This window comes from Gavialis gangeticus, unplaced genomic scaffold, assembly GCF_001723915.1.
Source record: "Gavialis gangeticus isolate Ggan-Ray unplaced genomic scaffold, GavGan_comp1, whole genome shotgun sequence".
Lineage (NCBI taxonomy): Eukaryota > Metazoa > Chordata > Crocodylia > Gavialidae > Gavialis > Gavialis gangeticus.
Genome location: NW_017729015.1, coordinates 44,063 through 58,809, shown reverse-complemented (window position 1 = coordinate 58,809; position 14,747 = coordinate 44,063). Strand labels below are relative to the sequence as shown.

At 47.1% G+C, this 14,747-nt stretch overlaps 1 protein-coding gene across 1 annotated transcript in view; it reads right to left on the bottom strand.

Moving 5' to 3' along the window:
* Positions 1-731: 731 nt before the first annotated feature.
* Positions 732-14,747, bottom strand: part of LOC109293953 (zinc finger protein 883-like) — an 18,516-nt gene continuing 4,500 nt past the window's right edge. The window contains 3 exon segments of the mRNA XM_019512102.1: positions 732-5,548; positions 5,550-6,931; positions 9,516-9,632. Coding sequence (XP_019367647.1) covers positions 5,369-5,548; positions 5,550-6,931; positions 9,516-9,632 — 1,679 coding nt within the window. The 3' untranslated portion in view covers positions 732-5,368.

Genomic DNA, 14,747 nt, shown 5'->3' with positions numbered 1-14,747 from the left:
AGCTAAGCCTCCTGGCTAAAACGTAAACTCTAAACCATCAGGCCATTTATCCTCCCAAACCCCTACCACAGCTTCCTCTACCCGGTCTCTTTCCACGGAAGCTGTTCAGGCCATCCGGCTTCTCTACTCTGCCTGCTTCAACAGAGCTCTGACTTCCCTGGCTGCCAGAGGGGAACTACCTGTGGTCTCAGCCTGGCTTGTTTATATAGGCCAGGCCCTGCCCCCTTCTGGTCAGCTGACCCAAACTGCGGTTGCCCCAGCAACCAGCACCTGTCCCTCTTTCTAGGAGCAGGGCACTTCAATGCCCTGCAACAATACCCAATCACCTTCTCCATAAAAAGGAGTTGGTGCCCACATGTAGATTACAGGGCCACCCAGGGATGCTTGACTGCTTGCTTTGCTGCTCATAGGAGTAGCGAGACTTGAGGATCTCACAAGGTACCCAGGCTAGGAGGCATGCTGTATGAGGGAGAAAAGGTTTGCCCATTCAAATGGGGCAGAGGGCTGTTTCCATTGTTATTGTTATGCTATAGCCCAGGGGCTTATGCCTATGCCTTCCCTCATATTCCCTCCTATCCCTATTCACTCCCACAACCCTGATTCACTCAGGCGAGTCCCCTCCCAAACCAAACACACAAAGAGGATAAGGTATCTGGAGAAACTAGCATGTTAAAAGTACGTGGGGTTGGGGAAAGAGAGACTGGGGCCTGAAACCACACTAGTGACTGATCTTTGACCTTGGTGTTCAGTCCCTTTATTGCAAATTAATAAATAAACAAGTTTTTCCTAGTGATTGCACCACTTCAAGTTGGACTAGGCAGAGTAAATTACATCCTTGCCTCCATGTGGGGCAGCAGTGACACCTGAGGTCCGCTTAGAGGCCAGCAAAGGCTGCATTTTAATCCCTACATGGAGCAGTAGTAACATCCAGTGGTTCAGGTACTGCAAAGGGCTGCTCACTCAGCCAGGAGCAGCAGTGACAGCCAGTGGCTGGTCCTGGTAAGACACTTAGATTTGATTTTGTTCATTCACCAAAGATGGAGAGTATATGCATACACACGAAGAAAATTAGGCAATTACTGCAAAAATTAAGTTGTCGGTATCTATAAACTTAATAAAAAGGATACAATATCTAAATATTCTATATTGGTCCCAAATATTCAGGAGGAAACCCTAATCCTAACACTTAACTCCTAACCCCTTTATTGCAACCCCAACCTCTACTCCACCCCCCTCAACCCCAACATCCACATCCATGCCCACCCACCAATTCCAACCCACCCCTAACCCCTAATCCCAACACCCCTGGCCCTTTGTCTGGCCTCAGGCTGCCCTTTTATCTCCCCCAATCACTGATCCTTCCCACCCCCTCACCACTCATTCTCTGCACCCAGAATACATGCAGCAGAGTTTCCACCATCTTAAAAGGCCAGTTCAGTTTTTAACTGGGCACATCCAGGCACCCAATTCCCACAAGGTTCTTATCACCCAGGCACCTACACATTTCTCCCAGCTCCTCCCAAGCACTGGCACATCTTCTAGTGGGCTCCCTAGCAGGTTTCTCATGTGGGATTTGTACAAAGGGAATCCTGATCTCAGGGTCAGTCAGCATGTGTGTATCCTGATCTCAGCTGCACAGGAATCATGGGGATGTCAGAACACACTATACCCTGAGTTGAGTCCAACAACACGCGATTTTTTTTTTTAAAGGGAGAGAGTCCAAGGAGACTGTACTGTGGAGTCCCCCTTTGAAGGCATTCTTACTGAGGCTGGTTAAGACCTTCAATAGTAATAGTCAACTGAGCTGTGGCACTGAGACCAAGAGCTAACATCTCAGAAGGGGTGCTCTCTGTACCAGCAGCTAGAGATCCCAGAAGCACTTACAAAGCAACAGCAGACTACAACCCAGAGTGGTGAGCAGCAAAAGTGACAACCCCATGCAGCACTCCTCAAAGCAAGCAGCAGAGCAGTGATTTCAAAAGGCTGCATCTTAGCATTGCTCTACAGGTTGGCAGCAGTGGTCCCAAAAATAGAACTCCCGTGTGATGCAGTGACAGCCGTGGTGGCCACAGGGCAGCTAACCTAGTGGTGATCCTATGAATCTGAAGACAAGTCCAGTGGTGCTCCCCAGAGCAGCAGCAGTGTTGGCAAACCTGAGGTTGCAATCCCCAAAGTTGTGGTATCGGTGACAGCAGCAGGTGACATGACCTCCACACTGGTCCAGGCTGTGGAGCAGTGGGGTGGCATGACCACTAAGTGATGGAGCAGCAGTTATGTCAAGCAGCAATCCCAGGAGGCAAGAGGTGGCAGGCAGTGATAAAGTCTTCCCTAATGACTTGGGACACGCTTTTGAACACAAGGCATTCTTTGTCAGGTCTGGGAGGAAAGCTCAACCATGCAGCTGGTCCAATAGAAGATACCACCCACAAAAATCCTTGCCTTTCACATAATTTCTCAACCATTATGGCTACATTATCACTTAAATACTACCATAACATGGAAGATATAGAAATCTGCTGCTCACATAGAAAATCCAAAACCTGAAGAAAAGAGAAGGCAGAGTGCATGACATTTTCTTAAGCTTGTACACAAAACCTAACATCATTCCAAGGAGACTCATCTGCAACTTTTACCTAACACTCACAACACCATATATGCAACACAACTGAGGTTCTCCTGCACAGAAAAACTGAGAAACCATCTTATTCACCTAACCTACTCTAAAAGGGATAAACTTAAAACAGGATATGTTAGCAAAGGCCTGGCACAATCATAATGATTGCAAACCTTTTTACTGATTCTTAAGCTACACGCAGGCAGCTACATTTACATTTCAAAGTGGAACCTTTAAGAGGTGAGAGACTGGAATACCTGAGAAGTGACAAAGACACTGAACATGCGAGTCATGAGCGGTATGTGGTACATGGCAGATGCAAGAAGCATGCTATTGTCAAGGCACTAAAAGGAGAGGAGGTGGCACAGATCACCTATAAGAACCCAGGTAAAGATGAGGTCTGTGGGATCTCTTCCTCACCTGCCCAGGTCTGCAGATTCCCAGAAAGACCATCCAAATACCTGGCTGCAAGGGGATGTTCTTCCCTCAGGATTACATAAGATCTATGCAAGGCTTTCTGTTGTCTTTTTGGCTTATGTTACATTTGAAGTTAGGCTGAGCTGTATGTTGTTACTGTGTCTTATTGGGCTGTATCTTAGCTTAGGGAGATTTTTTCTGTTGTTTGTTGCATGCTTGAAATTGCAAATCGCTGTGCTCAAACTCTCTTCAGAGAACAAACTATTGCTGTCTAAGCATTTTAGGATTTCTTATGAAGTCTAACATTAAGTCTGGTAACAATACTTACTTATGCTACTTAAGAGAGATCAATCTAGAGACATAAATGATTACTGTACAGCAGACCCAAATGTACCACCAAAAATACCTGATGACAGCCACCTAGCATAAGAAAAAAGGGGAACTGGCTACCACAGAACAAGCCCTTATAGGCAGCACACCAGCAATGCAGGGAAGAATCAAAACAGTGTCACCTAGAACACCTACATCATTAACACCCTCCTCATCTCACTTGGAAATACCTGTGCTCTTCAAAGGCCTTGAACTTCTGCCCAAAGGAACAACTTGACAAGATACTAATATCTGGAGAATTAGAAGAATTGTTCTGCAGACTTTGCCTGAAAATAATTCCACGACTAGGACAGAACCACCTCTGAAAACCTTCTTGCCACAACAGATAAAAACAAACAACAACAATAACATCACATTGGATTAGACACTTCCCAGCAGAGAGAATCACATGCTGGACAATTTAATTGACTGTTTCAGGAAGAAAGCTAACAGCAAATTCTGAAGAAAAGCCAGGGCAATGATAACCTCTCTCTCTCAGAGGTTATACAGTTCCTAAGATCCATCACTGAAATAGTAAATCAAACCATTGGACAAAAGAGCTGTAACACCAGCTACTATGAAGAACTTCAGGAGGTTCTCCCACCAGTATTTACTCTGGAACTGGAAAGTATTATTAAAACCTTTCCATACCAGTTTAAGGAAAAACTGCTTCCACTTATCCCCCACTCCACGAGCTTTCTATATACTCCTAAAGATCCATGAATAAGACGACTCTGGTAGATCATTATATGATCCAACCGTTGTACCCTCACTGAAGAGTAGCCGGGTTCACAGAAACTATCCTAAAACCACTTGTCACCCAAAGACCATGTTTTCTGCAAGACAACAGACTTCCTCAACAAAACTGAGATTATCAACTACCTTCCTGGCCATACTTGCACCCATGGATGTCAGCACCCTGTACACTAACATCCCACACCATGAAGACACAGAGCTGCCTGCCTGAAGTATCTACAAGAAAACAGACTACAGTTAGATCTGCAACATCATGTCCATTTAATCATTACCCAGAGCAGCTTCATTTTCAACTATCAAACCTGCATTCTAACCAGGTAAACATGATTTTCATCACCTGAATTGAACAGTTGGACTCACTGACTTCCACTATAGGTTCAACAAGTAACACCCCTTGATCAAACTTTCACCGGAATATTTTTACACTAACTTTCTAGATAATCTCAGTTCATATTTCGGATGGCACCCTACAAATGACGATATGCAAAACCTTCCCAGACTACCATAATTATGTCTACAAAACCAGCAATAATCCCAAATACACCAGTGGCAATGGCTCTTATTCATGTTCATGTCCCCCTCCCCCACAAAGTGGGCACCTGAGTCTGTTGGGAGAACTACATCACCTTGAACCTTTTGGGGTGGGGAGGGGGAAAGAGATGTGTGGGCTGTGAATGCTACTATCTGAATGGCTCCATGCTCTTTGCAGTTGGCTCCTGGGATGGTGTTTGCTGGAGAGATTCTCACGCTCTGGCAGAACAGTTACTGTGGCAAAGTTTTCTCCTTCTCTTACTTCAGCCTCAATGCAGCCTTACCCCCACCTCCCCCTTAATCTATCTTGCAGTGAAATTAAATTGGGTAAGAAAGATCACCTGCACTTTAATCCTATGGTGCCCACCTGAGATCCTTCCACAAGAATACAGCACGGCATTACACACAGTAACAGACCACTGAGAGAAGGACTACTACACAGTGAAAAGGACCATAGCATTACTATGGACACAACTTGAAGAATAGTGGCTTGATCAGCCAAATGAAAGTGAATAAAGTCTGTCTTGTTCCTCCTCTTCCTCAACCCTGCAGTAGTGGGACTTGAAGAAGGGTCCTTGGATCTTGCAATATGGATAACAGAACTGGGAGAAACCAGAGCTCCTGAAGTGTATCCTTGAGCCCAGTCATCTCCTGTATCCCAGCTTCAGCCCATTAACCCCACTATTGGGTCTTCCATTTCTGAGAGAACATCCCTGTGCCCAGGGCCATGGAAACCCAGTGTCTGGTGAATGGGGAGGTGGGGGACATTTCAGGACATTTCTCCCACCCCCAGTTCAGGGCACAGGCTGTGGGGAAGAGGATGAGGCAAGAGCTGGCAGAAACTGGCCCCTGTCGAAGGGCCAGGGTCTGGTCTGTGGGTTCGCTGGTGCTTGTTGAGAGCTGAGTGATCCCTGAAGCTCATCCCACATTTGGCACAGTGGCATGGCTTCTCTCCTGTGTGGATGCGCTGGTGGACACGGAGATAGGACGGGCTGCCAAAGTTCTTCCCACACTCAGCACAGCTGTATGGCTTCTCCCCAGTGTGAACGTACTGGTGGACACGGAGGTGGGACGGGCTGTTGAAGCTCTTCCCACACTCTACACAGTGATATGGTTTCTCCCCTGTGTGTATGCGCCCGTGGAGCCGGAGGTGAGATGGATCATGGAAGCTCTTCCCACACTCGGCACACCGGTATGGCTTCTCTCCACTGTGGACATGCAAGTGGGCTCGGAGGAAGGCTGGGCGGGTGAAGCTTTTTCCACACTGGGCACAGCTATATGGCTTCTTCCCTGTGTGTGTGAGCACGTGGACACGGAGGAGATCTGGGCGGGCAAAGCTCTTTCCACACTCAGGGCAGTGGTAGGGTTTCTCCCCTGTGTGCGTGCGAAGGTGGACTCGGAGATAGGATGGATCACTGAAACTCCTCCCACATGCAGGGCAGAGGTGTGGTTTCTCCCCCGTGTGGAGGCGCCGGTGGACTCGCAGGTGGGATGGGTGGTTGAAGCTTTTCCCACACTCAGGGCAGCAGTAGGGCTTCTCTCCGGTGTGGACATACTGGTGCTGGGCTAGAGCAGAGCTCTGCCGGAAGCTTTTTCCACACTCGGGGCAACGATATGGCTTCTCCCCAGTGTGGACGCGCTGGTGTGTGGTGAGAGCAGAGCTCTGTGTGAAGCTCCTCCCACAGTCGCCACAGCGGTACGGCTTCTCCCCAGTGTGGATACGCTGGTGTACTTGGAGGTGGGATGGGTTGTTGAAGCGCTTCCCGCAACTGGTACATGGGTACATCTTTTCCCCAGAGTGCATATGACAGTGCACTTGGAAGCAGGACAGCTGGATGAAGCTCTTCCCACAATGGAGGCAGAGGTGGGGGCCCTCCCCCGAGTGCATTCTCTGGTGCTTGATGAGACAGGATTTATAACGGAAGCTCTTCCCACACTCTGTGCAGGGGTGGACTGTCTCCCTCTTGTGGGTCTCCCGATGCGCCCTGAGCTCCTGTTGGTCCCCAAAGCTCTCACCACACTCTCCACATATATACAACACCTCCCCTCTGCAAGTCCTGCTCTCATAGCTCCTGGAGACTCTCTGTCTCTTGAATCCTTCCCTACATGTCAGACTCTTTTGGAACTCAGCTGCTCTCTGTTCCCATGGCATAGGTAGCTGGTTCCTGGTTGAAACCACCTCCAGATTTGCAGGATCTTCCCCAGGAGGCCACTGGTCAGCTCTGTTCACCATCCCAGTATGTGCTGAATGGATAAAAGGAACCCAGAAATTAGTTCTTGTGCCACTGGCAAAAGGGAAGCACTGCTATTCCACCCAGCTCAGAGAGGCCCCAGAACAGGGCCAGATCTCGGCACCTGGGTACACTGTGTGTATAAGAAGCCTAATTCCAACTGGTCTCAAAGCTGGGGATGGAGGTCAGTGTACTGTGCACTGCCTAACAAATTTCAGATTCAGATTCCCAATGGTTCTGTTCCAAATCCAAGTCTCATCTGACCAGGGAGAACTCAGAGGTATAACAGCCAAGGTCTGCGCCCACCAGTCCATTTAGAGGGGGCAGCCCAGAGGTTGCAGCCACCCTGGCCCCAGCCACCACTGAGCATTCCCCCTCCCAACCCAAGGCCACTGTCGTATTATAGACCTACAACTTTACCAGAGACTGTTTGGGCTTCATCCCCAATATTTGTTCTCAAGCTCTCCGTCTCTAGCAGTCCTGAGAACAGCACCTGAGGACAAAATTAAAACAGCCTCACTGGCCAATTTCCAGGTCTGGAGTGTGTGTTGGCTAGTATGGGTATATGGGGCTGTCAAGCACTGCTCTCACTGGGCCAGATCACAGCTCTGGTGTAAGCAATGTGTAAGGGCTGCTAGGAATAGAAAATAAAAAAAAAGAGCTAAAGTTTGCCAGACCTTGTGCCTCAAGGAAAAGTTCTGGGAGAGAATTTGCAGTTGATGAACGAGGCCTGAAATGAGCCCTCCAACTCTCTTTTCTTTCACTCGCTGTCTATTAATCTTTTCTGGAAGGAGCAGAGCTCTGCTTCCTACCTGATGGCAGAGAATTTTCTGGTCTGGGGAATGAGCCCACAGGGCTTTCCTCTGGTGACAAGTCCTAGAGGTCAGTGGAACCTGTACCAGGACAAAGGCTTTGGGGTTAACCTACACACAGACCCTAGGTCTCAGGGCCAGGGCTGCAGAAAGAGGGAGATACCAGTATACACAATTATAAGTTTATATCTCTCAGAGTAGAGAGGATGTGAATCTCACCCTCACCTGAAAGCTCTATAATACAGCCCAAGGTACTGATTAAACACTGCCTTTATTCCACTCTCTATTATGGAGGGAATTTCCAGTTCCAGCTAAGCAGGAGGAACTAACAACAGTGAGTAGGAGAGGTCCAGCCTTGCTATAGCACAGTCCCTGATAGGTCCCAAGACAACTTCTCACCATGAGAACTGCCATAGAGCAATACAGGTTTCATCATGCCCTGCCAGAGAGTTTTATAGAGGTACGACCACTTTGGGCTGAGGTATCAACTCTTACACTACTGAATAAGAATGGAAATTCTAGCCCATAGGACCCCTATCTGCATCTAAATGTAGCACGTTCGGTGCATCAGGGCAGCCATGATGCCCCCTGGTGACCACGCAAACCTTGTCCTGTTCCAGCTCTAGAGTACCCTTCCTTTTGCACTCACCTGCCACACCTTGATGTATTTGTTTGATTGAAAGGGAAGTTACCTAAGGGTCCTAGAGCAAACTGCAGTTCTTCTAGCTGTCAGCAGGTCCTTCCTAGACTCCACTGGTCTCAGTTCTGCGCTTCTTGGGCTAAGTAGGCCTTCCTGACCTGTTTGTGCCCTTCAGAGTACCTGTAGCTTTAAGGGCTGCTCATGGCGCTTGACCTCCTCTACAGCCATGCTCATAGCTCACAGGTGTTACTATACCATCTCTCCCTTGTTGGGATCTCAGCCTTCTTGGCCTCCAGCCTTCTCCTCTAGCTGACCGTACTAGCCTCAGTCTTCAATCTACATCTTGCTGGGCCAGATTACTTGATCTGGATCAGACCCCAGGCATATATGCTGCCTAAGCCCTGTCCCTTCCAGACAGGTGGCACTCCAGCTGAACAGGAGTTTCTCATTAGGGCCTGAAGGCTGGTAGCCATGGCAGCTGATGACTGCTGCTCTAGCAGCCTCCCTGATGTACAAGCAAGGCTCTGGCCTACTGGGCTATTTCCTTAGTTGCCTATTCCCTTGCAACCAGCTTCCTGCAATCAGAGTTCTCCTGACTGGCTGTAGGTGCACCCTTTCACTCTCGTGGGCAGCTCTCTGCCTTGACAGTGATGTTTCTTTGCTGTCTTCCTTCTTGTGGCTAGGCCCTGCTCAGCTGTCTCGGCTCTATCTGCTGTCATTTATCTCCTTAAAGTAACATGAACCCCAGGCTCTCTGTTACATTAATATTGAGACATCATGCTAGGGTTTCATAGTGCTTTCCTGTGGGAAGCCTCCCTTTTCTATGACAGAACTTCTTGCTAAGGTGACTGAGGCTCAAGCTCCAGGGGGTGAAGGCAACAGAAGACATTGCTTAAGGAGTGATTTTATCTTTTGCATCCCAATAGCCCAAAGAGAGGAAGAAGGGGACAGTTACCTGTGCCTGCATCATTAAATTACACGGAATGGGAACATACACCTGCCTGGACAACACAGATCAAGGTAAGTGTTTGAGGTCAGTATCTTGGGGCAGCAGTTCAGGGCAAGTCTGCAGTTCCAGCTCCTCCTGTCACTGTGGGTACTAAGCAATGTGAGGAGGTGGGGTAGAGGGAATTGCCATGACTCACCTGGAGACAGGCCCTTAGAACATATACATTCTCCAGGTTCCTCATCATCATAGACCCAGAGCTCCACATCCCCTTGCTGAATGCGGCCAATTAAGTCTGGTGTGGGACCTTGATATCCTGTTTGGAAAAATGCATAGAGGGCAGTTATGTTTGGTTACTCTCCAACCAGTACCCATTTGGGATTTAGAGAACAGATACAAAGGACTCAAAACATTTCAAGGGGATCATGAAGGAAAAGGGAATGTGGACATATAGCAACAAGAAGAGGACACTGTAGGCAGAAACCTTGTACCGATAATAGCCCTTTTCACTAAGGTAAACAGAAGTATGTTTCTATGAAAAATAAAGCATCAGCCACTAAGAAGTATGTAAATGGTATACAACTCCAGTTGGAAGCATGGAAGTTAGGTAGACGTGCAGTGATTTGTGAGGTAGAGGGAAGTAATTATTCGCCTCTATTCAGCGCTGGTGAGGCCACATCTGGAGTACTGTGTTCAGTAGTGGGGGGCCCAAAACAAAAAAGATGTGGACAGTGGAGGGTGACAAAAACGGTGAGTGGGCTGGGGGTCATGACTTATGAGGAAAGACTGGAGGAACTGGGCTTATTTAGTCTAGAGAAGAGGAGACTGAGAGGAGACTTAATAGCAGTCTTCAACAACCTAAGGGTGGATGGAGGATGGAGCTAGGCTATTTTCAGTGGTGGCAGATGACAGAACCACGAGCAATGGTCTCAAGTTAAAGCAAGGGAAGTTTAGGTTGGATATTAGGAAGAATTTTCTCACTAGGAGGGTACTAAAACATTGGAACAATTTACCCAGAGAGGTAGTGAAAGCTCCATCCTTGGAGGTTTTCAAAACCTGGCTAGACAAACCCCGCTTTGGCTGGGACAAACTAGTTGGGGCTGGTCCTGCTTTGAGCGGGGGGGGGTGGGACTAGATGTGACCTCCTAAGGTCCCTTCCAAACCTAACTTCCTATGCTTCTATGTAGTATAAAAACTTTCTTACCCTTCTTTTTACATTCAAGATACCAAATTGAAAAGAAAGAGCAGAAACACTAACAGATAGATACAACTTATGTTATTAGGGTAATTCCAGGCAGAGAACTTGAACTGTACTTATTCTTGATGAATGTTTGCACTGACAAGTTTTGGAAATAAAGAAAATCAATGAAAATTGGATAACAATGGAGCTTTGTATGGGGGAAGGGAGTAATTCACAATCACAGGTACACAAAAAGGAGGATTTTATAATACTGTAAAGAAACTATATATAGACCCCCCACAAACAGCCTGAGGAACCAAGATTGTTCCAAGGATCTACCTCAGAAAAAATGACACTGTTCTCGCACATTTAACATGCCCCCAAAAAACAAACAAACACACACACAGTTTTATGATGGCAGAATGAAAAAAAAAATTGAATATAACAGTAATTTAATATAACAAATTATAAAATACAAAAATCCACGTGAGCTTTGCACACACCTCACTTCCCTTTATTCCAGATTGTGTCATGTCTCTACAACAGAACAAAAAACAATTCCAGGAAATTACAGACCTATCAGTCTGATGTCTATCCCTGGAAAGATCTTGGAGAAAATGATCAAGGGATCTATCTGCAACAGGCTAATGAAAGGCAACCAACTGAATGCCAGCCAACATGGTTTTATTACTGGAAGGTCTTGCCTCACCAATCTCATCTCCTTCTATGACCAGGTGACGCATTGCCTGGACAAGGGAGAGGAGGTTGATGCCATTTATCTGGACTTTAAGAAGACCTTTGACTTGGTCTCCTATGTTGTCCTCACAACCAAGCTAGGGAACTGTGGCCACAACCATCTCACTGTCCGATGGCTGGGGAACTGGCTCTGGGGTTGCACCAAAAGGGTACTAGTTGATAGAAACAAATCAGTATGGCACAAGGTTACCAGTGGAGTCCCCCAGGGTTCAGTGCTCAGGCCAGTACTCTTCAATACCTTCATTAATGACCTTGACTGGGGCGTCAGATGGAAACTGACAAAGTTCGTGAATGACACTAAACTATGGGGAAAGGGTCACACTGGAGGACAGGCTGGGGATACAGGCTGACCTGGACACGCTTGCAAAGTGGGAAGACCGAAATCTGATAGCATTCCATGTAGAGAATTGCAGGGTACTCCACCTTGGGAGAAAAAAACAGCATCATATTTATAGGCTTGATGGTGCTACACTCGCTAGCACTGCAACCGAAAGGGACTTGGGGCTCTTGATTGACCACAAGATGAACATGAGCCCCCAATGTGATGCCGTGGCAGAGCAAACCAAACTCTGGTATACATCTACCAATGCGTCTCGAGCAAAACCAGGGATGTCATCCTCCCGCTTTACTTGGCCTTAGTGAGGCTGCAGCTGGAGTACTGTGTCCAGTTTTGGGCCCCCCACTTCAGAAGGGATGTGGATAAGCTCCAGAAAGCCCAGAGGAGAGCCACCCATATGATCAAAGACCAAAAGAGCAAGCCTTACAAGGACAGGCTAAGGGACATAGGACTCTTCAGCCTGGCAAAGAGAAGGCTCAGGGGGGACTTGGTGGTTGCCTATAAGTATGTAAGAGGGGTACATCAGGATCTGGGAAAACAGTTGTTCACCAGGGGTCCCCAAGGGATATCTAGGTCCAACTGCCACAAACTTCTAGAAGGCCGACTCAGACTCAATATAAAGAAGAACTTTTTTATAGTCCAAGTGTCCAAGGTCTGGAACAGATTCCCCCCAGAGGTGGTGTAATCACCTACTCTGGACTCACTGAAAAGGCATTTGGATGTTTATCTTGCTGGGATCATCTGATCCCTGTAGACTTCCTGCCTCTGGCAGGGGGGCTGGACTCTATGTAATCTCATGAGGCGCCTTCTAGCCCCTAATGTCTATGAAATGTCAATGAAATATTAGAAGCTGATAAAGTTAAAAAAGAAAAAAAAGAACACCAAATATAACAAAAGATAAGATTAAAACAAGGAAGATGAAAAATATTCTGGTACTTATCTTTACTCTTTGTTGCTGCTGCCTCCCAAGTACCTCAGTCATCTGTATCACCATACATCATGGCACAATCCTAACTATCATCCAGACAGCTAAAAATGAAGCATTGTTAACTATCAAGTCTGCTGGGGTTAGATTCCATGTAGCCTTGATCCACTTAAGATAGTTGCCCTATTTCCAGCCACTTGACCTTCCCAGCTGGCACCAAAATGTGGTCATTACTCACCATCAATTCTGTATATAGTTGTTTTCATGTTTTGCTTTGAAAGGATGATTAATGCTAACATTAAAGGGCTGAATTATGGATGTTATGGTTCCTAATATTGTTTTCTGGTCAATGTTTCCATCTTTTAGCTGTTTCTTCACTTCCTGTTTAGGGAACACTGTACTATCCTATACAAGTATGTTTTTAATTTCAAAAGAGCACCAGATTGGTATTCCTATACATACTTAATCCAGCCCAGCACTAGTATGTTGAGAGGGCACAAGGAAAAGGGTGGATGGACAATTCTCTTGTGGCAACTTCTCCTTAAGGAGCATCTTCTTCTTTAAAAAAGACATAGGCTTGCAACTTAGTTCCATCAGAAAATCTTAACAGTGCAGTGCAACTTTTTATACCTGGCTGTTCTTACATGAACAGATTTTGTTCCACTCATCTACTGTGGTATCAGATGCTATTTCAAAATGCACTGGTGTCTCATCTGCTTTCCCTATTTGTGATGGTAAGTATGAATTCTGCTTTTGCACACTGATAACATATCATTGCTATCAACTCCTCATATACTTCAGGTAAATGCTGGGAAAATTACTGTGTGCGCTCTTATTGAAAGTCCATTTCTACTATAAAGTTCTCTACATCCAACCTCTGCTTGCCTTGAACTGAAGACCTAATCCAAGTTCCCTGCAGATTTCACATGCTTTTTAACTAGCACATTCCTGTGGACACACCAATTCAGATATGCAATCTCACTCACACATATGCCACAAGATGGTCAAGTTCTGGATGTTTTCCTATCATCACTGCTTAAAATGTAGCTTCACTTCCTTCTTCTTTCAGTCTATGCGTTTCGTTGATGCCATACTTTCTTCCAGCAGCATAGTTTCCAGCTTTTTTCTGCTTCTCTCAGAACTTTAAGTTTCTCAACAACAATGAAAGAACACCACCTTTTCCTCCTCATTTTTGCACATGCTTGCAGATTTAACAGGGCAACTGCACTCCTGAACACCCCTACTGTAGCCAGCAGTAAAACAGTGGTAGCGGCAAAAAGGACAGGACGGCCTACGCTTCATTATCCCCCTAGTTCAGGGATGGGCAATTATTTCAGTTGGAAGGCCACTTAACAAGTTTTGGTGCACTGTTGACGGCCGCAAGGATAGCCCTGCCACCCGGTTGGCACTGGAAGTCCCTCCCCTTGCCCCTGGAAGTACTCCTTTTGGGGAAGGGGGATTTGTCATCTTGGAACCAGAACCCCCCACCCCACACACAAATTATATACTAAAAAATCAAACATCTACAATAAGATATTTTAATTTTACTTTAAAAATATTTTTGTCCTTATTTGTGTGTGTTTGCATAATGTATACGGAGGTGATTGCAAAATAGCTCAAAATGAAGTCTTTTTCTTGTATAGTGTGGGGGGGCTGTGGGTATGTGTGTGTGTGGGGGGCCCTCTCCTCATAGCATACTCCCTGTGTTGCACACAGCCCCTGCTGCCAGCAGCAGCAGCAGGTGGCGTGTGGTCCTGGTGACCCTAGGACTAAGTGTGACCGGGTCTCTGGCTCCATCACACAAGGCTCACATACGCGAGACACATGCTGCCAGGGGAGTCCTGTGCAATGAGGCCAGTGGTGGAGGTTAAGGGGCTCAGCCAGGGTGGTAGGGAGAGGGGCACAGCTGGCTTGTCTCTATAGTGCAGATCTCCCCGCAGTTCCTCTATGTTCCTGCTGCCCCACCCTGCGTCCCTGCTGGCCCCAGCCCCTACTCCAGGGCACCGGTACAGGCCTTATGCTCCTGCCCAGCTGCCACTTTGCCCTCACCTGCCCAGCACAGCAGCCACCACCACTCCCCCCTCTTCACTGTGGGCAACGGTGGGAGCGCAGCATGCGCTGCCCCTATGGGAGTGAACAGGGCTCAGCCCCAGGCAAGCACAGCAGGAACAGCCCAGGGACAGACTGGATATAGTGAACTGATATGCACCACCGGCAGGCTGGGGGGGGAAAA